This window comes from Oncorhynchus gorbuscha, linkage group LG07, assembly GCF_021184085.1.
Source record: "Oncorhynchus gorbuscha isolate QuinsamMale2020 ecotype Even-year linkage group LG07, OgorEven_v1.0, whole genome shotgun sequence".
NCBI classification, from domain to species: Eukaryota; Metazoa; Chordata; class Actinopteri; order Salmoniformes; family Salmonidae; genus Oncorhynchus; species Oncorhynchus gorbuscha.
Window position 1 is genome coordinate 79,621,211 of NC_060179.1, and position 25,347 is coordinate 79,646,557.

A 25,347-nucleotide genomic window follows, 5' to 3' on the forward strand; every position below is an offset into this window, starting at 1 on the left:
GAGGTACAAAACACTGGTAGAATGGCAGAGTTAGTGGAGGTACAAAACACTGGTAGAATGGCAGAGTTAGTGGAGGTACAAAACACTGGTAGAATGGCAGAGTTAGTGGAGGTACAAAACACTGGTAGAATGGCAGAGTTAGTGGAGGTACAAAACACTGGTAGAATGGCAGAGTTAGTGGAGGTACAAAACACTGGTAGAATGGCAGAGTTAGTGGATGTACAAAACACTGGTAGAATGGCAGAGTTAGTGGAGGTACAAAACACTGGTAGAATGGCAGAGTTAGTGGAGGTACAAAACACTGGTAGAATGGCAGAGTTAGTGGAGGTACAAAACACTGGTAGAATGGCAGAGTTAGTGGAGGTACAAAACACTGGTAGAATGGCAGAGTTAGTGGAGGCACAAAACACTGGTAGAATGGCAGAGTTAGTGGAGGTACAAAACACTGGTAGAATGGCAGAGTTAGTGGAGGTACAAAACACTGGTAGAATGGCAGAGTTAGTGGAGGTACAAAACACTGGTAGAATGGCAGAGTTAGTGGAGGTACAAAACACTGGTAGAATGGCAGAGTTAGTGGAGGTACAAAACACTGGTAGAATGGCAGAGTTAGTGGAGGTACAAAACACTGGTAGAATGGCAGAGTTAGTGGAGGTACAAAACACTGGTAGAATGGCAGAGTTAGTGGAGGTACAAAACACTGGTAGAATGGCAGAGTTAGTGGAGGTACAAAACACTGGTAGAATGGCAGAGTTAGTGGAGGTACAAAACACTGGTAGAATGGCAGAGTTAGTGGAGGCACAAAACACTGGTAGAATGGCAGAGTTAGTGGAGGTACAAAACACTGGTAGAATGGCAGAGTTAGTGGAGGTACAAAACACTGGTAGAATGGCAGAGTTAGTGGAGGTACAAAACACTGGTAGAATGGCAGAGTTAGTGGAGGTACAAAACACTGGTAGAATGGCAGAGTTAGTGGAGGTACAAAACACTGGTAGAATGGCAGAGTTAGTGGAGGTACAAAACACTGGTAGAATGGCAGAGTTAGTGGAGGTACAAAACACTGGTAGAATGGCAGAGTTAGTGGAGGTACAAAACACTGGTAGAATGGCAGAGTTAGTGGAGGTACAAAACACTGGTAGAATGGCAGAGTTAGTGGAGGTACAAAACACTGGTAGAATGGCAGAGTTAGTGGAGGTACAAAACACTGGTAGAATGGCAGAGTTAGTGGAGGTACAAAACACTGGTAGAATGGCAGAGTTAGTGGAGGTACAAAACACTGGTAGAATGGCAGAGTTAGTGGAGGTACAAAACACTGGTAGAATGGCAGAGTTAGTGGAGGTACAAAACACTGGTAGAATGGCAGAGTTAGTGGAGGTACAAAACACTGGTAGAATGGCAGAGTTAGTGGAGGTACAAAACACTGGTAGAATGGCAGAGTTAGTGGATGTACAAAACACTGGTAGAATGGCAGAGTTAGTGGAGGTACAAAACACTGGTAGAATGGCAGAGAGTTGGGTACAGGCCACGCAGCAGGCTGTTAGCCAGCCTGTCAGCTTAGTGGAGTCTGCCACTAGCACAGTCAGCTCAGCTATCCCCATTGAGACTGTGTCTGTGCCTCGATCTAGGTTGGGCAAAACAAAACATGGCAGTGTTCGCCTTAGCCATCTCACCAGAATAAAGACCTCCTCCATTCCTGCCATTATTGAAAGAGATTGTGATATCTCACATCTCAAAATAGGGCTACTTAATGTTAGATCCCTCACTTTCAAGGCAGTTATAGTCAATGAACTAACTAATCACTGATCATAATATTGATATGATTGGCCTGACTGAAACATGGCTTAAGCCTGATGAACAGATAGAGACAGAGAAAGTCTGTTCACCGGTATGGCTGGGACTCCTCCAGGAAGTGCATCTGGTCCTGAACGCTGGCACTGGCCTTGAGCTCCTTAACCACCACCTGGGTGGAGCTGAGGCCCGCATTCACCTCCCCCAGGAGAACCTGGTATAGGAGCCACACAGACACACAGGGCACACACATGGGTGACGCACACACACACACACACACACACACACACACACACACACACACACACACACACACACACACACACACACACACACACACACACACACACACACACACACACACACACACACACACACACACACACACACACACACACACACACACACACACACACACACACACACAGGGTACACACACGGAGACACACAGACAGACATGAGGAGAGATTGGAATGGAAGATATACACACAAAGTCAAACAGAGAGACACAAATACAGACAGACAGACAGACAGACAGACAGACAGACAGACAGACAGACAGACAGACAGACAGACAGACAGACAGACAGACAGACAGACAGACAGACAGACAGACAGACAGACAGACAGACAGACAGACAGACAGACAGACAGACAGACAGACAGACAGACAGGCAGACAGACAGAAACAAAACAATAATTCCCAAACAGTACACACACATGGAGGTGATGATTGTTGAGGACAAACATGGTTGAGAAGGACCCACACATTCAGGTGAATGGTGGACAGTCACACAAATGCAAGGAAATAGAGAGACACACAGAGACAGAGAGGCATACACAGGAAATAGAGAGATACACAGAGACAGAGAGGCATACACAGGAAATAGAGATACACACAGAGACAGAGGCATATACAGGAAAAAGAGAGACACACAGAGACAGAGAGGCATACACAGGAAATAGAGAGATACACAGAGACAGAGAGGCATACACAGGAAATAGAGAGATACACAGAGACAGAGAGGCATACACAGGAAATAGAGATACACACAGAGACAGAGGCATATACAGGAAAAAGAGAGACACACAGAGACAGAGAGGCATACACAGGAAATAGAGAGATACACAGAGACAGAGAGGCATACACAGGAAATAGAGATACACACAGAGACAGAGGCATATACAGGAAAAAGAGAGACACACAGAGACAGAGAGGCATACACAGGAAAAAGAGAGACACACAGAGACAGAGAGGCATACACAGGAAATAGAGAGATACACAGAGACAGAGAGGCATACACAGGAAATAGAGAGACACACAGAGACAGAGAGGCATACACAGGAAATAGAGACACACACAGAGACAGAGAGGCATACACAGGAAATAGAGAGACACACAGAGACAGAAAGGCATATACAGGAAATAGAGAGACACACAGAGACAGAGGCATACACAGGAAATAGAGAGATACACAGAGACAGAGAGGCATACACAGGAAAAAGAGAGATACGGAGAGGCATACACAGGAAATAGAGAAATACACAGGAAATAGAGAAATACACAGAGACAGAGAGGCATACACAGGAAATAGAGAGATACACAGAGACAGAGGCATACACAGGAAATAGAGAGACACACAGAGACAGAGAGGCATATACAAAGACAGAGAGGCATACACAGGAAATAGAGAGATACACAGAGACAGAGAGGCATACACAGGAAATAGAGAGATACACAGAGACAGAGAGCATACACAGGAAATAGAGAGATACACAGAGACAGAGAGGCATACACAGGAAATAGAGAGATACACAGAGACAGAGAGGCATACACAGGAAATAGAGAGATACACAGAGACAGAAAGGCATACACAGGAAATAGAGAGATACACAGAGACAGAGAGGCATACACAGGAAATAGAGAGATACACAGAGACAGAGAGGCATACACAGGAAAAAGAGAGATACGGAGAGGCATACACAGGAAATAGAGAAATACACAGGAAATAGAGAAATACACAGAGACAGAGAGGCATACACAGGAAATAGAGAGATACACAGAGACAGAGGCATACACAGGAAATAGAGAGACACACAGAGACAGAGAGGCATATACAAAGACAGAGAGGCATACACAGGAAATAGAGAGATACACAGAGACAGAGAGGCATACACAGGAAATAGAGAGATACACAGAGACAGAGAGGCATACACAGGAAATAGAGAGATACACAGAGACAGAGAGGCATACACAGGAAATAGAGAGATACACAGAGACAGAGAGGCATACACAGGAAATAGAGAGATACACAGAGACAGAAAGGCATACACAGGAAATAGAGAGATACACAGAGACAGAGAGGCATACTCAGGAAATAGAGAGATACACAGAGACAGAGAGGCATACACAGGAAATAGAGAGATACACAGAGACAGAGAGGCATACACAGGAAATAGAGAGATACACAGAGGCAGAGGCATACACAGGAAATAGAGATACACAGAGACAGAGGCATACACAGGAAATAGAGAGACACACAGAGACAGAGCGGCATACAGAGGAAATAGAGAGATACAGAGGACACAAAGAGATACACAGAGACAGAGAGGCATACACAGGAAATAGAGAGATACACAGAGAAGCACCCACAGGACATGCAGATTCATAAAGAGACCAACAAGAGACAGACCAGGAGATACAGAGACACACAGAGAGGTATGCATGCAGTCACAGAGACACACAGAGAGGTATGCATGCAGTCACAGAGACACACAGAGAGGTATGCATGCAGTCACAGAGACACACACACGAATGGACATACCCAGTCAAGGAACACAAGTGTGGGGAAAGTATGTGTGTAAGAGTGTATGAGTGTGAGAAGGAACAGAACAAAGAAACAGAAAGAGGGAGGTAACGAGAAAATGACAAGAATCAGTTATCTAGTGTTACAGTAGCTAATTCCCATCACTCAGAGTAAGATGGTTATCTAGTGTTACAGTAGCTAATTCCCATTACTCAGAGTAAGATGGTTATCTAGTGTTACTGTAGCTAATTCTAATCACTCAGTGTTAGATGGTTATCTAGTGTTACAGTAGCTAATTCTAATCACTCAGTGTTAGATGGTTATCTAGTGTTACAGTAGCTAATTCTAATCACTCAGTGTTAGATGGCTATCTAGTGTTACAGTAGCTAGTTACAGGCAGGCAGGCAGGCAGACATCAAAGGCTTGTGGATCAGCCCATCATTACCGATACAGATACACATTCCAGGTAATGTAGCGTGTCGTCCATTCAAACAGGCTGACTCAAACACTCCTAGGATCACAGCTCAGCGCATAACAACCGTGAGCCTGCCGAAGTTGACAGAACATTTAATCGAGCTACCTCTCATAAACCCGTATCGTAGCTTCCAGCACAGTGAAAATAACCCAAATGAAATGACAAGAAAAAGAGAGTGAGTGGTCTTACCTTTCCGAACCAGCCATCGCCGATCTCTTTCAGGTACAGAAGACTCTGGCGGCCGACTTCTGTGAATTTCAGGAGTTGGACTTGGGAGAGAGTTTTTAAAAAACAAAAAAACTGAGATTTTAGAGAATGACCTTACGACACAACTATTATTCAGCATTGGTTTTATTTCTGACAATGACTCTCTAATTCCAAGCCTCAGAAAAATGCAATCTGGCCAAATACACACCATCGTCCTGCGATATGAGTCATCCATCTTGCAATAGGCCAACTATCCTCTAAGACACAATCTTCGCCAGGTTTTGATATTACACAAAAATGGGAGCAAAAGACACGGTCCAAAAAAATAGTTTTTTGGGGGAGGGGTTAAAAAAATATATATATACAGTAAAATCACCAGGAATTCAGCTAAAAATGAGTTGAAATGCTCCCACAAATAAAAATAAAGAAATATGTGATCGTGTCTCAATGTAATCAAGGTATGAAATTATTTTTCTATTAAAATAAAATCTGTTTTGGGGGTTTGGTCAAGTTCTGGTCAATTTGCAGTGTACAAATTATTATAAACATGTTCCGACACACCGACCATTCACCCCAACAAAAATAGCCCCGCAGCTGAATGTATTTGCCTACCCCTGCTCTAAGGTCTCCCTCTTTCAGTCAGTAGCAGAGCATCCTGTCCCCTTGCTGCATCCTCACCTATATGTCAGTAGCACAGTGATGACCTGTGTCCTGCATCTAATCCTTTCCTATCCACTGCACACACCAGCCTGAGCTCTCTCATTCTCAGCCTGCTCTCTCTCTCACTCTCAGCCGGCGGTCTCTTTCACTCTCAGCCTGAGCTCTCTCACTCTCAGCCTGCTCTCTCTCTCACTCTCAGCCGGCGGTCTCTTTCACTCTCAGCCTGAGCTCTCACTCTCAGCCTGCTCTCTCTCTCACTCTCAGCCTCGGCCATCCTACTCTCAGCCTGCGCTCTCTCACTCTCAGCCTGCGATCTCTCACTCTCAGCCTGCGCTCTCTCACTCTCAGCCTGCGCTCTCTCTCAGTCTCAGCCTGGGCTCTCTCTCACTCTCAGCCTGCGCTCTCTCACTCTCAGCCTGCTCTCTCTCACTCTCAGCCTCGGTCCCAAAAACATCCAAATGAGAATGGACTGACGGCAACATTAACCTTCTGTCCTTTCCCCTCTCTCATTCCCTCCATCTCTCCATCCCTCTCTCCCCCAACAACGACTGATGACTCTCACAGAGGAGGACAGACAGATCTTTTGTGGCAGTGTCACCCCCTTGCCCACCCCCCAGACTGGCCACACAGACCCCTCCCTGTGTGAGGGCCATATCTGACGCCCGTTCCCTGTAATTCTCCAGAGGCCAGTCATTCCCTGGGATGTGGGCGCTCGCTCATCCAGAATCTGTTGTGAAGAGAATCCCAGCCATTGTCTGGGTACTAACTCTGGGACTGTATGGTACCAGCAAGAACCAACCACACAGACACACAGACACTAGGCCTGTTATCGAGCAGCTCTGTGACACAGTGCTGAACAGTGTTGGGGGTTTAATGCATTACAAAAATAACCCCTCACATCATCAGATTACGCATTACTTTTTTCAAATTTTGGTCATAATATTTCCAGTTATTTTGTCAAACAACGCACATGGTGATTTGATTTGGATTTGGATTTGATTTGACATGCATTCTCTTTCTGGTGTGCTTCCATGATCTCCACTCGTTTCCTCATTTAGTTCTGGAGCATGAACACAAAGGTGAAGAAATGTCATGACACGAGTCTGTCCATAGAAATGTACTGAGGGCACACCTCTGATCTTCACCATGGATCATTTCAACATTTAGCAGACACTAACAGGTGACAGTAACAGGTGCACACGTTTTCATACCCGTCCCTCTCGTGGGAATGGAACAACACAACCTTGGCATTGCAAGGACCACGCTCTACCAACTGAGAGCCACACAGGACTGTAAGAAAAGCACCTCGAGGGTTCTGGGGTGTACTCTATACATCTTTTAAGATTATTGAATGAAAAGACGGGAAATCGTTCTATTTGACTTTCAGTATACATTGCTAATTCAGCAGCATTTAATTAACCAGGCAAGTCAGCTAGGAATAAATTCTTATTGACGCCATACACCGGTCAAACCCAGACCAATTGTGCACCGCCCTACGGGACACCCAGTGATACAGCCTGGATACGAACCAGCCTGTCTGTAGTGAAGCCTCTAGTACTGAGGTGCTGTGTCTTAGACCACTGTGCCACTCAGGAGCCCACTTGTAGACTAGCACAGGAAAGCAGTGCCACAGATGAAAGGAGAAACTACAGATCAAACCTGAGTCAGTACGTAGCAGCACCACAGATGAAAGGAGAAACTACAGATCAAACCTGAGTCAGTACGTAGCAGCGCCACAGATGAAAGGAGAAACTACAGATCAAACCTGAGTCAGTACGTAGCAGCACCACAGATGAAAGGAGAAACTACAGATCAAACCTGAGTCAGTACGTAGCAGCGCCACAGATGAAAGGAGAAACTACAGATCAAACCTGAGTCAGTACGTAGCAGCGCCACAGATGAAAGGAGAAACTACAGATCAAACCTGAGTCAGTACGTAGCAGCACCACAGATGAAAGGAGAAACTACAGATCAAACCTGAGTCAGTACGTAGCAGCGCCACAGATGAAAGGAGAAACTACAGAGCAAACCTTCTAGGTAGCCCATCTTTGGTTGAGCGCTCGTGACTCGCCGACAGATTTCTTGATTTTGTTTATATAACTGGTAATCGCATTACTTTCCACACAAAGTAATATTTTAAGGTAACGTGTTACATTAATGTAACTAGTAATATGCAATAACTAATCCCAACACTGGTAACTAATCCCAACACTGGTGGTAAACTGGGATTCTAGTGATAACTGACTATTTAGACTAGAGTTTACACCATTACTTCTGAAATGGCTTCTAGAATGGCTTGGAACTTCAACTTCTTAGAACTTAGAACTCGCCTTAGAACGTCTTCAACTCCGGTCTTCTTCTAGACATGTACTATCACACCTGATTTAACTAATCAACTGTCCATTAGCATAGCCTGTGGTTCTCCAGGACCAGGGTTGAAGGACAGACCAAAGAGGACCATAGTAACAGCCACTCTCTCTCTCGCTCTCAGCTGTGTGTTGTTGAGGGTCGGTCTATACAGAGGCCGGCTACAAGACAGATGAGAAGACGAGGAGACGAAATCACTCAGGGCCAAATGGAATTCCCATTATCTTCATGGCAGCAGCACACAGTCTGATCTCCTGGCTGGAGCTGAGGCCTTGGTCAAAGGTAGTGCACTATAAAGAGACCAGGGTGGCATTTGGGACGCATCTTTGGGCTGCTGATGGGATAATGACATGGGATAGTGACATGGGATAGTGACATGGGATAGTGACATGGGATAGTGACATGGGATAATGACATGGGATAGTGACATGGGATAGTGACATGGGATAGTGACATGGGATAGTGACATGGGATAGTGACATGGGATAGTGACATGGGATAGTGACATGGGATAGTGTAGTGCTGTCCTTGGAATGGAATGGAGTAGTGACATGGGATAGTGTAGTGCTGTCCTTGGAATGGAATGGAGTAGTGACATGGGATAGTGTAGTGCTGTCCTTGGAATGGAATGGAGTAGTGACATGGGATAGTGTAGTGCTGTCCTTGGAATGGAATGGAGTAGTGACATGGGATAGTGTAGTGCTGTCCTTGGAATGGAATGGAGTAGTGACATGGGATAGTGTAGTGCTGTCCTTGGAATGGAATGGAGTAGTGACATGGGATAGTGTAGTGCTGTCCTTGGAATGGAATGGAGTAGTGACATGGGATAGTGTAGTGCTGTCCTTGGAATGGAATGGAATGGCATAGTGACATGGGATAGTGTAGTGCTGTCCTTGGAATGGAATGGAATAGTGACATGGGATAGTGTAGTGCTGTCCTTGGAATGGAATGGAGTAGTGACATGGGATAGTGTAGTGCTGTCCTTGGAATGGAATGGAATGGCATAGTGACATGGGATAGTGTAGTGCTGTCCTTGGAATGGAATGGAATAGTGACATGGGATAGTGTAGTGCTGTCCTTGGAATGGAATGGCATAGTGACATGGGATAGTGTAGTGCTGTCCTTGGAATGGAATGGTGACATGGGATAGTGTAGTGCTGTCCTTGGAATGGAATGGAATAGTGACATGGGATAGTGACATGGAATAGTGACATGGGATAGTGTAGTGCTGTCCTTGGAATGGAATGGCATAGTGACATGGGATAGTGTAGTGCTGTCCTTGGAATGGAATGGAATGGCATAGTGACATGGGATAGTGTAGTGCTGTCCTTGGAATGGAATGGAATGGAATAGTGACATGGGATAGTGTAGTGCTGTCCTTGGAATGGAATGGAATGGAGTAGTGACATGGGATAGTGTAGTGCTGTCCTTGGAATGGAATGGAATGGAGTAGTGACATGGGATAGTGTAGTGCTGTCCTTGGAATGGAATGGAATAGTGACATGGGATAGTGTAGTGCTGTCCTTGGAATGGAATGGAGTAGTGACATGGGATAGTGTAGTGCTGTCCTTGGAATGGAATGGAATAGTGACATGGGATAGTGTAGTGCTGTCCTTGGAATGGAATGGAATGGAATGGAATAGTGACATGGGATAGTGTAGTGCTGTCCTTGGAATGGAATGGAATGGCATAGTGACATGGGATAGTGTAGTGCTGTCCTTGGAATGGAATGGAATGGCATAGTGACATGGGATAGTGTAGTGCTGTCCTTGGAATGGAATGGAATAGTGACATGGGATAGTGTAGTGCTGTCCTTGGAATGGAATGGAATAGTGACATGGGATAGTGTAGTGCTGTCCTTGGAATGGAATGGAATAGTGACATGGGATAGTGTAGTGCTGTCCTTGGAATGGAATGGAATAGTGACATGGGATAGTGTAGTGCTGTCCTTGGAATGGAATGGAATGGCATAGTGACATGGGATAGTGTAGTGCTGTCCTTGGAATGGAATGGAATGGAATGGAATGGCATAGTGACATGGGATAGTGTAGTGCTGTCCTTGGAATGGAATGGAATGGAATGGAATAGTGACATGGGATAGTGTAGTGCTGTCCTTGGAATGGAATGGAATGGTGACATGGGATAGTGTAGTGCTGTCCTTGGAATGGAATGGAATGGAATAGTGACATGGGATAGTGTAGTGCTGTCCTTGGAATGGAATGGAATGGAATAGTGACATGGGATAGTGTAGTGCTGTCCTTGGAATGGAATGGAATAGTGACATGGGATAGTGTAGTGCTGTCCTTGGAATGGAATGGAATGGAATAGTGACATGGGATAGTGTAGTGCTGTCCTTGGAATGGAATGGAATGGAATGGAATAGTGACATGGGATAGTGTAGTGCTGTCCTTGGAATGGAATGGAATAGTGACATGGGATAGTGTAGTGCTGTCCTTGGAATGGAATGGAATGGAATGGAATAGTGACATGGGATAGTGTAGTGCTGTCCTTGGAATGTAATGGAATGGAATGGAATAGTGACATGGGATAGTGTAGTGCTGTCCTTGGAATGGAATGGAATGGTGACATGGGATAGTGTAGTGCTGTCCTTGGAATGGAATGGAATGGAATAGTGACATGGGATAGTGTAGTGCTGTCCTTGGAATGGAATGGAATGGAATAGTGACATGGGATAGTGTAGTGCTGTCCTTGGAATGGAATGGAATAGTGACATGGGATAGTGTAGTGCTGTCCTTGGAATGGAATGGAATGGAATAGTGACATGGGATAGTGTAGTGCTGTCCTTGGAATGGAATGGAATGGAATGGAATAGTGACATGGGATAGTGTAGTGCTGTACTTGGAATGGAATGGAATGGAATAGTGACATGGGATAGTGTAGTGCTGTCCTTGGAATGGAATGGAATAGTGACATGGGATAGTGTAGTGCTGTCCTTGGAATGGAATGGAATGGAATAGTGACATGGGATAGTGTAGTGCTGTCCTTGGAATGGAATGGAATGGCATAGTGACATGGGATAGTGTAGTGCTGTCCTTCGAATGGAATGGAATGGAATAGTGACATGGGATAGTGTAGTGCTGTCCTTGGAATGGAATGGAATGGAATGGAATAGTGACATGGGATAGTGTAGTGCTGTCCTTGGAATGGAATGGAATAGTGACATGGGATAGTGTAGTGCTGTCCTTGGAATGGAATGGAATAGTGACATGGGATAGTGTAGTGCTGTCCTTGGAATGGAAGAGTGACATGGGATAGTGTAGTGCTGTCCTTGGAATGGAAGAGTGACATGGGATAGTGTAGTGCTGTCCTTGGAATGGAATGGAATAGTGACACGGGATAGTGTAGTACTGTCCTTGGAATGGAAGAGTGACATGGGATAGTGTAGTACTGTCCTTGGAATGGAAGAGTGACATGGGATAGTGTAGTGCTGTCCTTGGAATGGAAGAGTGACATGGGATAGTGTAGTGCTGTCCTTGGAATGGAATGGAATACTGACTTACTGGAGTTGTGGAACTCAATGGGGTTCCTCAGGTTTTCGTTGAATGTGTTTGACCAAGCACACGTTAGTGTGTGTATTGTAAATGTGTGTGTGTGTGTGTGTGTGCGTGCGTGTGTGTACATATGTGTGTGTGTCTGTGTGTTCTCACCAGTGAACCCCGTGTGAGTGTATGTGTGACAGTATAGCACAGCTGTATCAGGGTGGATATTATCGGGACCATTTCTGACTCTGGACCCAGCCAAGGTCTAAAAGTATGGGGATGGCAATAATACAAGCCCCACCTTCCCCCCTACCCCCTTCTACCTCCCACCTCTGCCTCCCCCTCTGCCTCCACCTTCTACCTCCCCCTATGCCTCCCCCTCTGCCTCCCCCTTCTACCTCCCCCTGCCTCCCCCTTCTACCACCACCCTGTACTTCCCCTCGGCCTTCCCCTCTACTTCCACCCTCAACTCCCCCTCTGCCTCCCCCTTCTACCCCCCCTCTGCCTCCCCCTTCTACCTACCCCCTCTCCCTCCCCCTCTACCTCCCCTCTCTGCCTCCCCCTTCTACCTCCCCCTGCCTCCCCCTTCTACCTCCACCCTCTACTCCCCCTCGGCCTCCCCCTCTACTTCCACCCTCAACTCCCCCTCTGCCTCCCCCTTCTACCTCCCCCCTCTACCCCCCCCTCTGCCTCCCCCTTCTACCTCCCCCCCCTGCCTCCCCCTCTACTCCCCCTCGGCCTCCCCCTCTACTTCCACCCTCAACGCCCCCTCTGCCTCCCCCTTCTACCTCCCCCCTCCACTTCCCCCTCTGCCTCCCCCCTCTACTCCCAACACAGCTACAGTACACAACTTTGGTGAGGTTGGCTGTTGCCGGGATCCACCTCCCAGAAACACAGCATACACAATTATTACCGTAATAACAGAGTCATTACACACAAACAGAGGGAGAGAGGGAGAGAGGGAGAGAGGGAGAGAGGGAGAGAGGGAGAGAGAGGGTGAGAGAGAGACAGAGAGAGAGTGAGAGAGAAAGAAAGAAAGAAAGATAGTATATCTGTCGATAATCCGACAGCAGCCACATGGTCTTGTGGTGAGATCATAGGGAGTGGTCAGAGCAGATGGAGGTTCTGACTTCAGCCCCCTAACTGCCCCCCCGCCTTTAACCATCCCCGTGTGTCCCTATAGGCCTCCTAATCACTACAGAAACACCATACAGCTATACAGAAATCAACCGCATAGGCCTACAGTACCACAACTTATTCCACTACTCTTCTGTGATGGTCCACAATTCTTATTTCAACATTATGAGTTAAGCACCTTGGGGACAAGATTACCCTCATGTCTCCCCCTCCACTGAAGTGCTGGGTCTCAGAGTCGGAGTGTTAATCTAGGATCAGGTCCATATAATAATATTCATTATGATCTAAAAGACAGAACTGATCCTAGATCAAAACTCCTACTCTGAGAAGCTTTATGTGTATGAGCCCAGGCTTTGAGGAACAGTATATTGGAATGGCTGGTCAAGCAGCATTCTGACCTACGAACTGACCCACACCCAACTGTGTGGTAGAGGTCATTATTTCGGCTCAACCATCTGATGTCATGAATGTATCTGAATGCATCAGCCCCTTATCTTACACGACAACAGACAAGCAGGGCTATTGTTACGGATAGATAGGAAAGACTGGGAGAGAAAGAGGGATAGAGAACGTGGGTTTGGCTCTCGCATGCTTGGCATACCAAGGACCACTTGTGTAGGCTAGCTGGGCCAGGGTGATTACACTACAGGCAGATGTTTGTTTGTGTGTGTGTGTGTGTGTGTGTGTGTGTGTGTGTGTGTGTGTGTGTGTGTGTGTGTGTGTGTGCGTGCGTGCGTGCGTGCGTGCGTGCGTGCGTGCGTGCGTGCGTGCGTGCGTGCGTGCGTGCGTGTGTGAGGTAGAGATATGGAAGCCAGCGTGCAGGACACCTGACGAGACTATGTCGGAAAGAGAATTAAACCGTCTATATCCGTTCTATTGTCTAACCTGAAATCACTGGAGAATAAACTGGACTCTGTCCGAGACTATCCTATCGACGTGATCTGAACAACTGTAATATCCTATGTTTCTCTGAGTATATACATCTAGCTGTTTTTTCAATACATCATCAGGACAGAACGTCAGCGTCTCAAGGGGGTTTGTGTCTCTTCGTTAACAACAGCTGGTGCGTGAGCTCTAATATTAATTTAGAATGCATCATGATAAGCTGTAGACCATACTATTTACCAAAATAGTTTATCTATATTTTTTGTAGTTGTCTACTTGCCACCACAAACCGGTGCTGGCACTAAGACCGCAGTAATCGAGCTGTATAGGGCCATAAGAAAACAAGAAAATTATCCTAGTGGCCGGTGATTTTAATGCAGGAAAACTGAGATTCGTTTTTACCTCATCTCTACCAGCATGTCACCTGTGCAACTAGAAGCGAAAAAACTCTAGACCGCCTTTACTCCACGCATAGAGACGTATACAAAGTTCTCCCTCGCCTTCCATTTGGCAAATCTGACCATAACACTATCCTCCTGATTCCGGCTCACAAGCAAAAACTCAAACAGGAAGTACCAGTGACGCACTCAGTTCAGAAGTGGTAAGATTAAGCGGATGGTAAAGCTACAGGACTGTTTTGCTAGCACAGACTGGAAAATGTTCCCGGGATTCATCCGATGGCATTGAGGAATACACCACATTAGTCACCGGCTTCATTAATAAGTGCATTGACGACATCGTCCCCACAGTGACCGTACATACATATCCAAACCAGAAGCCATGGACTACAGGCAACATCCGCACTGAGTTAAAGGCTAGAGCTGCCTCTTTCAAGGAGCGGGACACTAATCTGGACACTTATAAGAAATCGATCTATGCCCTCTGACGAACCATCAAACAGGCAAAGAGTCAAGATTGAATCCTACTACACCAGCTCTGTCGCTAGTCTGATTTGGCAAACTATCATGGATTAAAGGGAAACCCAGCCCCGAGCTGACCAGTGACGCGAGCCTACCAGATGAGCTAAATACCTTCTACGCTCGCTTCAAGGCAAGCAACACTGAACCATGCAATGGAGCACCAGCTGTTCTGTGTGGTTACGCTATCCGTAGCCAATGTGAGAAAGACCTTAAAATAGGTTAACATTCACAAAGCTGCAGGGCCAGATGGATTACCAGGACGTGTACTCAGAGCATGTGCTGACCACCTGCCAAGTGTCTTCACTGACATTTTCAACCTCTCCCTTACCCAGTCTGTAATACAAACATGTTTCAAGCAGACCACCATAGTCACTGTGCCCAAGAACGCCAAGGTAACCTGTCTAAATGACTATCACCCCGTAGCACTCCCATCTGTAGCCATGAAATTATTTGAAAGGCTGTTCATGGCTCACATCAACACCATCATCCCAGACACCCTGGACCTACTCCAATTCGCATACCGCCCCAACAGATCAACAGAAAATGCAATCTCTATTGCACTCCACAGTGTCCTTTCCCACCTGGACAAAAGGAACACATACTATACATGAAAATTCTATTGATTGACAACAGCTCAGCGTTCAACATCATAGTGCCCTCCATGCTCATCACTAAACTCCATGCTCAACTACTAAAGTACCTCCAGGCTCTGATCAGGCCCTACACCCAAACAAGGGCACTGCGTTCATCCACCTCTGGCCTGCTCGCCTCCCTACCACTGAGGAAGTACAGCTCCCGCTCAGCCCAGTCAAAACTGTTCGCTGCCCTGGCCCCCCAATGGTGGAACAAACTCCCTCACGACGCCAGGACAGCGGAGTCAATCACCACCTTCCGGAGACACCTGAAACCCCACCTCTTTAAGGAATACCTAGGATAGGTTAAGTAATCCCTCTCACCCCACCCCCCCTAAGTTTTAGATGCACTATTGTTAAGTGACTGTCCCACTGGATGTCATAAGGTGAATGCACCAATTTGTAAGTCGCTCTGGATAAGAGCGTCTGCTAAATGACTTAAATGTAATGTAAATGTAAACTAAGGACCCTGGGATTAAAACACCTCTCTCTGCAACTGGATCCTGGACTTCTAGGGGGTTGAGGGTTGGTGAGGGTTGGCAAAACGCTGACACTCAACACAGTGGCCCCTCAAGGGAGCATGCTTAGTCCCATTCTGTACTCCCTGTTCACCCATTCCCATCAACGGGCCTGTAGTGGAGCGGATCGAGATCTTCAAGTTCCTTGGTGTCCACATCTCTAATGACCTATCATGGTCCAAACACATCAACATAGTCTTGATGAGGGCCATCCTCTTTTTTTAATTTTACCTTTATTTAACCAGGCAAGTCAGTTAAGAACATATTCTTATTTTCAATGACGGCCTGGGAACAGTGGGTTAACTGCCTGTTCAGGGGCAGAACGACAGATTTGTACCTTGTCAGCTAGGGGGTTTGAACTTGCAACCTTCCGGTTACTAGTCCAACGCTCTAACCACTAGGCTACGCGTCTTTTCCATGCCACTCGTGCACTATGTCATGCACCTTTGACCTATAGATGGGGGGGTTGCGTCGTCACGTCGTCGCTTTTCGTTTGTGGCGTCCATCTGTCAAAGCGTCGTCGGCGCGGTCATTACTAATATTCAGTCGAGAGGAAAGTAACGTTTAGTGCCTTTTCTCATTGGCTTCTTTGGGTTATTGGATTACAACTGGTCGCCAGAACGCACACAGCGACTGTTTTTGGGGCTGACGAGTGCCACAACGCATCACTTTAGCCAGGATGGAGTTAATGTTGGACACGGCTAAGAGCCAGGGGGGTCAGACCCAGAGCCAGGGGGGTCAGACTGTCTCCCCTCCCTCAATCTTCCCCTATCGCTTCACCTCGGACGGGCGTCTGTGTCACCGGGTCACCCAGGAGCCCTTCATGTTCCAGCGGAGCTGTGACCCAGACGCCGCCCAGAGAGAGGACCAGGCCTTATGTCTCCACGTCACCCAACACGTTCACTCTCTCCTGGAGGAGCAGCTGCACCTCTTCAGGCTCTACCTCCCTCCTCCATCTCTCAGCAAGGGAGTCTACCTCCCTCCTCCATCTCTCAGCAAGGGGGTCTACCTCCCTCCTCCAGCAGAGCCTCAGGGGCAAGGGGACCACAGGGTCTACTTTAGCCCCCACCGAGGAGCCCCCAGCCAGGGCTACGTGTACCTCTCCCCTGGGGCCCTGGAGAGCCCTGCCACCCTGTTGGTGGTGGTCCAGGACCGGGGAACGATGCGCTGCGGGCTGTGGAGCTGGAGGGCTGCTGCCAGCCGAGGTCTGGAAAGAGGCAGCATGATCCCCTACGTGAAGAGGGTCCTAGAAGAGGGCAGCTCTGTCCTCCTGATGAACCCCAACCAGGGAGGAGGTGTTGGGGAGACTCCGGAGGAGCACGTTCACCGCGTCTGGGACCTTCTGGTGTCGCGCTGCGTCTCCCGGCGTGTCGTCGTGGTAGCGCACGGTTACGGAGGCCTGGCGTTCGTGGACCTGCTGTGCCGACGCCCACAACAAGTGGTGGGGCAGGTGTGGGCGGCGGCCTTCCTGGACTCCTCCCACAGCCTGTGGCACCAGCCGTTGGACGCGGTGGCCCGGGAGTTTGCTGAGGACACGCTCTAGGAGGTGGGTCACTGAAAGCAGGATGCCCTCAGATGTCAGCTGGGACACAGAGTCATGACGCGGCTCCATCTGTCTGCATGGAGTCTGTGTTCAGGTTCTTCTCCAAAACGCTGAGTCCTAAACCACCCACCACCTTCAGTATGGTGACCCGCAGCAGGGGGCACAGTGGGACAGATCAGACCTCACAACAGGAGAGGCATCACCAGGCCTTACTGACAGCACCAGTGGGACAGATCAGACCTCACAACAGGAGAGGCATCACCAGGCCTTACTGACAGCACAGATCAGACCTCACAACGGGAGAGGCATCACCAGGCCTTACTGACAGCACAGATCAGACCTCACAACAGGAGAGGCATCACCAGGCCTTACTGACAGCACCAGTGGGACAGATCAGACCTCACAACAGGAGAGGCATCACCAGGCCTTACTGACAGCACCAGTGGGACAGATCAGACCTCACAACAGGAGAGGCATCACCAGGCCTTACTGACAGCACCAGTGGGACAGATCAGACCTCACAACAGGAGAGGCATCACCAGGCCTTACTGACAGCACAGATCAGACCTCACAACAGGAGAGGCATCACCAGGCCTTACTGACAGCACAGATCAGACCTCACAACAGGAGAGGCATCACCAGGCCTTTCTGACAGCACCAGTGGGACAGATCAGACCTCACAACAGGAGAGGCATCACCAGGCCTTACTGACAGCACAGATCAGACCTCACAACAGGAGAGGCATCACCAGGCCTTACTGACAGCACCAGTGGGACAGATCAGACCTCACAACGGGAGAGGCATCACCAGGCCTTACTGACAGCACAGATCAGACCTCACAACAGGAGAGGCATCACCAGGCCTCTCCTGGTCCTTCTGTAGCTCAGTTGGTAGAGCATGGCGCTTGTAACGCCAGGGTAGTGGGTTCGATCCCCGGGACCACCCATACGTAGAATGTATGCACACATGACTGTAAGTCGCTTTGGATAAAAGCGTCTGCTAAATGGCATATATTATTACGCTGCCGCCCCTTTGAAGGCTGAATATATTTGGCATGCAGCCTTCATATCCTAAAGCATGTATACTGCTGCACCATTGAGAGCATCTTGACTGGATGCATCACTGCTTGGTAGGCTAACTGCTTGGTATGCTACCTGCTTGGTATGCTACCTGCTTGGTATGCTACCTGCTTGGTATGCTACCCGCTTGGTATGCTAACTGCTTGGTATGCTACCCGCTTGGTATGCTAACTGCTTGGTATGCTACCTGCTTGGTATGCTACCTGCTTGGTATGCTACCTGCTTGGTATGCTAACTGCTTGGTATGCTACCCGCTTGGTATGCTAACTGCTTGGTATGTTAACTGCTTGGCATCAGACTATAAAGCGCTAAAGAGGGTAATGCGTACGGCCCATATATTACTGGGCCGATCTCCCTGCCATCCAGGACCTCTAAACCAGGCAGTGTCAGAGGAAGGCCCTAAAAATTGTCAATGATTCCAGCCACCAAAGTCATAGACTGTTCAGGAGCCTTTTGATCCCAGACTTGGTGCTCCGGTACCACTTGCCGTGTGGTAGCAGAGCACCAAGTCTGGGATCAAAAGGCTCCAGAACAGCTTCTACCCTCAAGCCATAAAAGTGCTGAACAGTTAATCAAATGGATATCCTGACTAATTGCCTTGACACCATTTTTTTTACACTGACATGGCGGCTCTATGCACACTCACTGGAGTCTACCCACAGACTCACTGGACTCTACCCACACAGTCTAGACTCTATCCACACACCCACTGGACTCTACCCACAGACTCACTGGACTCTACCCACACAGTCTAGACTCTATCCACACACCCACTGGACTCTACCCACACACTCACTGGACTCTACCCACACACCCACTGGACTCTACCCACACACCCACTGGACTCTACCCACACACCCACTGGACTCTACCCACACACTCACTGGACTCTACCCACACACTCACTGGACTCTACCCACACACTCACTGGACTCTACCCACACACTCACTGGACTCTACCTACACACACAGTCTGAACTCTATCCACACACTCACTGGACTCTACCCACACACCCACTGGACTCTACCCACACACTCGCTGGACTCTACCCACACACCCACTGGACTCTACCCACACAGTCTGGACTCTATCAACACACCCGCTGGACTCTACCCACACACTCGCTGGACTCTACCCACACACTCGCTGGACTCTACCCACACACTCGCTGGACTCTACCCACACACTCGCTGGACTCTACCCACACACTCGCTGGACTCTACCCACACACTCACTGGACTCTACCCACACACTCACTGGACTCTACCCACACACTCACTGGACTCTACCCACACACTCACTGGACTCTACCCACACACTCACTGGACTCTACCCACACACCCACTGGACTCTACCCACACACCCACTGGACTCTACCCACACACTCACTGGACTCTACCCACACACTCACTGGACTCTACCCACACTCTCACTGGACTCTACCCACACACTCACTGGACTCTACCCACACACTCACTGGACTCTACCCACACACCCACTGGACTCTACCCACACACTCACTGGACTCTACCCACACACCCACTGGACTCTACCCACACACTCACTGGACTCTACACACGACACACTGTTTATTATCTATCCTGGTCACTTTAATCTATACTAGATGTACATACAGTATTCCCTCAATTACCTCAACTACCTCATACCCCTGCACATTGACTCGGTACCTGTACCCGAGCCCTAGGACCATGCCTCAGGACTACCTGGCATGATGACTCCTTGCTGTTCCCAGTCCACCTGGCCGTGCTGCTGCTCCAGTGTCAACTGTTCTGCCTGCGGCTATGGAATCCTGACCTGTTCACCGAACGTGCTCCCTGTCCCAGACCTATTATTTGACCATGCTTGTCATTTATGAACATTTGAACATCTTGGCCATGTTCTGTTATAATCTCCACCCGGCACAGCCAGAAGAGGACTGGCCACCCCTCATAGCCTGATTCCTCTATAGGTTTCTTCCTAGGTGTTGGCTTTTCTAGGGAGTTTTTTCTAGCCAATGTGCTTCTACACCTGCATTGCTTGCTGTTTGGGGTTTTATGCTGGGTTTCTGTACAGCACTTTGAGATATCAGCTGATGTACGAAGGGCTTTATAAATACATTTGATTTCATTTAATTTACTCCTTGTATATAGTCTCACTACTACTTCGTAACCCAGCACATTGACTCAGTACCTGCACTCCTTGTATATAGTCTCATTACTACCTCATACCCCTGCACATTGACTCAGTACCTGTACTCCTTGTATATAGTCTCATTACTACCTCATACCCCTGCACATTAATTCAGTACCTGTACACCTTGTATATAATCTCATTACTACCTCATACCCCTGCATATTGACTCAGTACCTGTACTCCTTGTATATAGTCTCATCTTTTTTCCTTTTTTGAGAATTGTTCTTACTTTTTAACTCTGCATTGTGGGTTAGGGGCTCGTAACTAAGCATTTTACAGTCTACATGTGTTGTATTTGGCGGGGATAGGCCCAGTAGTGGTCCAGGGCATTGGGGATGGGGATAGGCCCAGTAGTGGTCCAGGGCATTGGGGATTGGGGATGGGGATAGGCCAAGTAGTGGTCCAGGGCATTGGGGATGGGGATAGGCCCAGTAGTGGTCCAGGGCATTGGGGATGGGGATAGGCCCAGTAGTGGTCCAGGGCATTGGGGATAGGGGATGGGGATAGGCCCAGTAGTGGTCCAGGGCATTGGTGATGGGGATAGGCCCAGTAGTGGTCCAGGGCATTGGGGATGGGGATAGGCCCAGTAGTGGTCCAGGGCATTGGGGATGGGGATAGGCCCAGTAGTGGTCCAGGGCATTGGGGATAGGGGATGGGGATAGGCCCAGTAGTGGTCCAGGGCATTGGGGATGGGGATAGGCCCAGTAGTGGTCCAGGGCATTGGGGATGGGGATAGGCCCAGTAGTGGTCCAGGGCATTGGGGATGGGGATAGGCCCAGTAGTGGTCCAGGGCATTGGGGATGGGGATAGGCCCAGTAGTGGTCCAGGGCATTGGGGATGGGGATAGGCCCAGTAGTGGTCCAGGGCATTGGGGATAGGGGATGGGGATAGGCCAAGTAGTGGTCCAGGGCATTGGGGATAGGGGATGGGGATAGGCCCAGTAGTGGTCCAGGGCATTGTGGATGGGGATAGGCCCAGTAGTGGTCCAGGGCATTGGGGATAGGGGATGGGGATAGGCCAAGTAGTGGTCCAGGGCATTGGGGATAGGGGATGGGGATAGGCCAAGTAGTGGTCCAGGGCATTGGGGATAGGGGATGGGGATAGGCCCAGCAGTGGTCCAGGGCATTGGGGATGGGGATAGGCCCAGTAGTGGTCCAGGGCATTGGGGATAGCGGATGGGGATAGGCCCAGCAGTGTTCCAGGGCATTGGGGATGGGGATATGGCCAGTAGGGGTCCAGAGCATTGGGGATAGGGGATGGGGATAGGATCAGTAGTGGTCCAGGGCATTGGGGATAGGGGATGGGGACAGGCCCAGTAGTGGTCCAGGGCATTGGGGATAGGGGATGGGGATAGGCCTAGTAGTGGTCCAGGGCATTGGGGATAGGGGATGGGGATAGGCCAGGCAGTGGTCCAGGGCAGTAGGGATGGGGATAGGTCCAGTAGTTGTCCAGGGAATTGGGGTTAGGCCCAGTAGTGGTCCAGGGAATTGGGGATAGGCCCAGCAGTAGTCCAGGGCATTGGGAATAGGGGATGGGGACAGGCCCAGTAGTGGTCCAGGGCATTGGGAATAGGGGATGGGGACAGGCCCAGTAGTGGTCCAGGGCATTGGGGATAGGGGATGGGGATAGGCCCAGTAGTGGTCCAGGGCATTGGGGATAGGGGATGGGGATAGGGATCGGCCCAGCAGTGGTCCAGGGCATTGGGGATAGGGGATGGGGATAGGCCCAGTAGTGGTCCAGGGCATTGGGGATAGGGGATGGGGATAGGCCCAGCAGTGGTCCAGGGCATTGGGGATAGGGGATGGGGATAGGCCCAGCAGTGGTCCAGGGCATTGGGGATAGGGGATGGGGATAGGCCCAGTAGTGGTCCAGGGAATTGGGGATAGGCCCAGCAGTAGTCCAGGGCATTGGGGATAGGGGATGGGGATAGGCCCAGCAGTGGTCCAGGGCATTGGGGATAGGGGATGGGGATAGGCCCAGTAGTGGTCCAGGGCATTGGGGATAGGGGATAGGCCCAGTAGTGGTCCAGGGCATTGGGGATGGGGATAGGCCCAGTAGTGGTCCAGGGCATTGGGGATGGGGATAGGCCCAGTAGTGGTCCAGGGCATTGGGGATGGGGATAGGCCCAGTAGTGGTCCAGGGCATTGGGGATGGGGATAGGCCCAGTAGTGGTCCAGGGCATTGGGGATAGGGGATGGGGATAGGCCAAGTAGTGGTCCAGGGCATTGGGGATAGGGGATGGGGATAGGCCCAGTAGTGGTCCAGGGCATTGCGGATGGGGATAGGCCCAGTAGTGGTCCAGGGCATTGGGGATAGGGGATGGGGATAGGCCAAGTAGTGGTCCAGGGCATTGGGGATAGGGGATGGGGATAGGCCAAGTAGTGGTCCAGGGCATTGGGGATAGGGGATGGGGATAGGCCCAGCAGTGGTCCAGGGCATTGGGGATGGGGATAGGCCCAGTAGTGGTCCAGGGCATTGGGGATAGCGGATGGGGATAGGCCCAGCAGTGTTCCAGGGCATTGGGGATGGGGATATGGCCAGTAGGGGTCCAGAGCATTGGGGATAGGGGATGGGGATAGGATCAGTAGTGGTCCAGGGCATTGGGGATAGGGGATGGGGACAGGCCCAGTAGTGGTCCAGGGCATTGGGGATAGGGGATGGGGATAGGCCTAGTAGTGGTCCAGGGCATTGGGGATAGGGGATGGGGATAGGCCAGGCAGTGGTCCAGGGCAGTAGGGATGGGGATAGGCCCAGTAGTTGTCCAGGGAATTGGGGTTAGGCCCAGTAGTGGTCCAGGGAATTGGGGATAGGCCCAGCAGTAGTCCAGGGCATTGGGAATAGGGGATGGGGACAGGCCCAGTAGTGGTCCAGGGCATTGGGAATAGGGGATGGGGACAGGCCCAGTAGTGGTCCAGGGCATTGGGGATAGGGGATGGGGATAGGCCCAGTAGTGGTCCAGGGCATTGGGGATAGGGGATGGGGATAGGGATCGGCCCAGCAGTGGTCCAGGGCATTGGGGATAGGGGATGGGGATAGGCCCAGTAGTGGTCCAGGGCATTGGGGATAGGGGATGGGGATAGGCCCAGCAGTGGTCCAGGGCATTGGGGATAGGGGATGGGGATAGGCCCAGCAGTGGTCCAGGGCATTGGGGATAGGGGATGGGGATAGGCCCAGTAGTGGTCCAGGGAATTGGGGATAGGCCCAGCAGTAGTCCAGGGCATTGGGGATAGGGGATGGGGATAGGCCCAGCAGTGGTCCAGGGCATTGGGGATAGGGGATGGGGATAGGCCCAGTAGTGGTCCAGGGCATTGGGGATAGGGGATGGGGATAGGGATAGGCCCAGCAGTGGTCCAGGGCATTGGGGATAGGGGATGGGGATAGGCCCAGTAGTGGTCCAGGGAATTGGGGATAGGCCCAGCAGTAGTCCAGGGCATTGGGGATAGGGGATGGGGATAGGCCCAGCAGTGGTCCAGGGCATTGGGGATAGGGGATGGGGATAGGCCCAGCAGTGGTCCAGGGCATTGGGGATAGGGGATGGGGATAGGCCCAGTAGTGGTCCAGGGCATTGGGGATAGGGGATGGGGATAGGCCCAGCAGGGGTCCAGGGCATTGGGGATAGGGGATGGGGATAGGCCCAGTAGTGGTCCAGGGCATTGGGGATAGTGGATGGGGATAGGCCCAGTAGTGGTCCAGGGAATTGGGGATAGGGGATGGGGATAGGCTCAGTAGTGGTCCAGGGCATTGAAGAGCCAGCATATATAGCACAGTATGCCCTGACATCCTTGAAGACTCCTCACTGAAAACACTCCAGTCTACTGCAAGGTTTCCATGACTTCGTCAAAGACAGAATAAAGGCACAAAACTTTTCCCTTTATTGTCTCACCTTTATTTTACCTTATATATTGTATTCCCTTTGAGAAAACCTGTGAAAGTGACTATATGAATTTGATATGGTTCACTCTGACAGTCATTTCCTGAACATCCCTCCTCACAGAGCTGACTTCAAATACATAAAGCCTCTTGTGTGAACTGAACCAAGAGAGAGACACAGAGAGAGAGACACAGAGAGAGAGAGACACAGAGAGAGAGAGTTAGAGAGAGAGAGATGAGAGAGAGAGAGAGAGAGAGAGAGAGAGAGAGAGAGAGAGAGAGAGAGAGAGAGAGAGAGAGAGAGAGAGAGAGAGAGAGATGGGAGGAGAGAGTGAGAGAGCAATGGGAGGAGAGAGTGAGAGAGCAATGGGAGGAGAGAGTGAGAGAGCGATGGGAGGAGAGAGTGAGAGAGCAATGGGAGGAGAGAGTGAGAGAGCGATGGGAGGAGAGAGTGAGAGATAAATGGGAGGAGAGAGTGAGAGAGCAATGGGAGGAGAGAGTGAGAGAGCAATGGGAGGAGAGAGTGAGAGAGCGATGGGAGGAGAGAGAGAGATAAGAGATCTCAGTAAGACCAAAATATTAGTGTTCCAAAAAAGGTCCAGTCGCCAGGACCACAAATACAAATTCCATCTAGACACTGTTGCCCTAGAGCACACAAAAAACTACACATACCTTGGCCTAAACATCAGCGCCACAGGTAACTTCCACAAAGCAGTGAACGATCTGAGAGACAAGGCAAGAAGGGCATTCAATGCCATCAAAAGGAAC

The 25,347-nt window shown here is 49.6% G+C and overlaps 1 protein-coding gene and 1 pseudogene across 4 annotated transcripts in view; one reads left to right on the plus strand and one right to left on the minus strand.

Moving 5' to 3' along the window:
• The window catches only part of LOC124040408 (serine/threonine-protein kinase LMTK1-like), a 129,161-nt gene that overhangs the window by 17,735 nt on the left and 86,079 nt on the right, over positions 1–25,347 (minus strand). For 2 of the 4 annotated variants that reach the window (XM_046357572.1, XM_046357570.1), the window contains exons 4-5: positions 5,257–5,336; positions 1,881–1,999 (exon numbers count right to left, since the gene is read on the minus strand). In XM_046357572.1, the coding sequence (XP_046213528.1) occupies positions 1,881–1,999; positions 5,257–5,336 (199 nt within the window). Of the gene's footprint in view, positions 1–1,880; positions 2,000–5,037; positions 5,139–5,256; positions 5,337–5,482; positions 6,155–25,347 lie in introns of those variants that run through there. The other 2 variants (XM_046357573.1, XM_046357574.1) reach the window with 2 other exon arrangements.
• On the plus strand, positions 16,360–18,215 carry LOC124040409 (annotated as a pseudogene).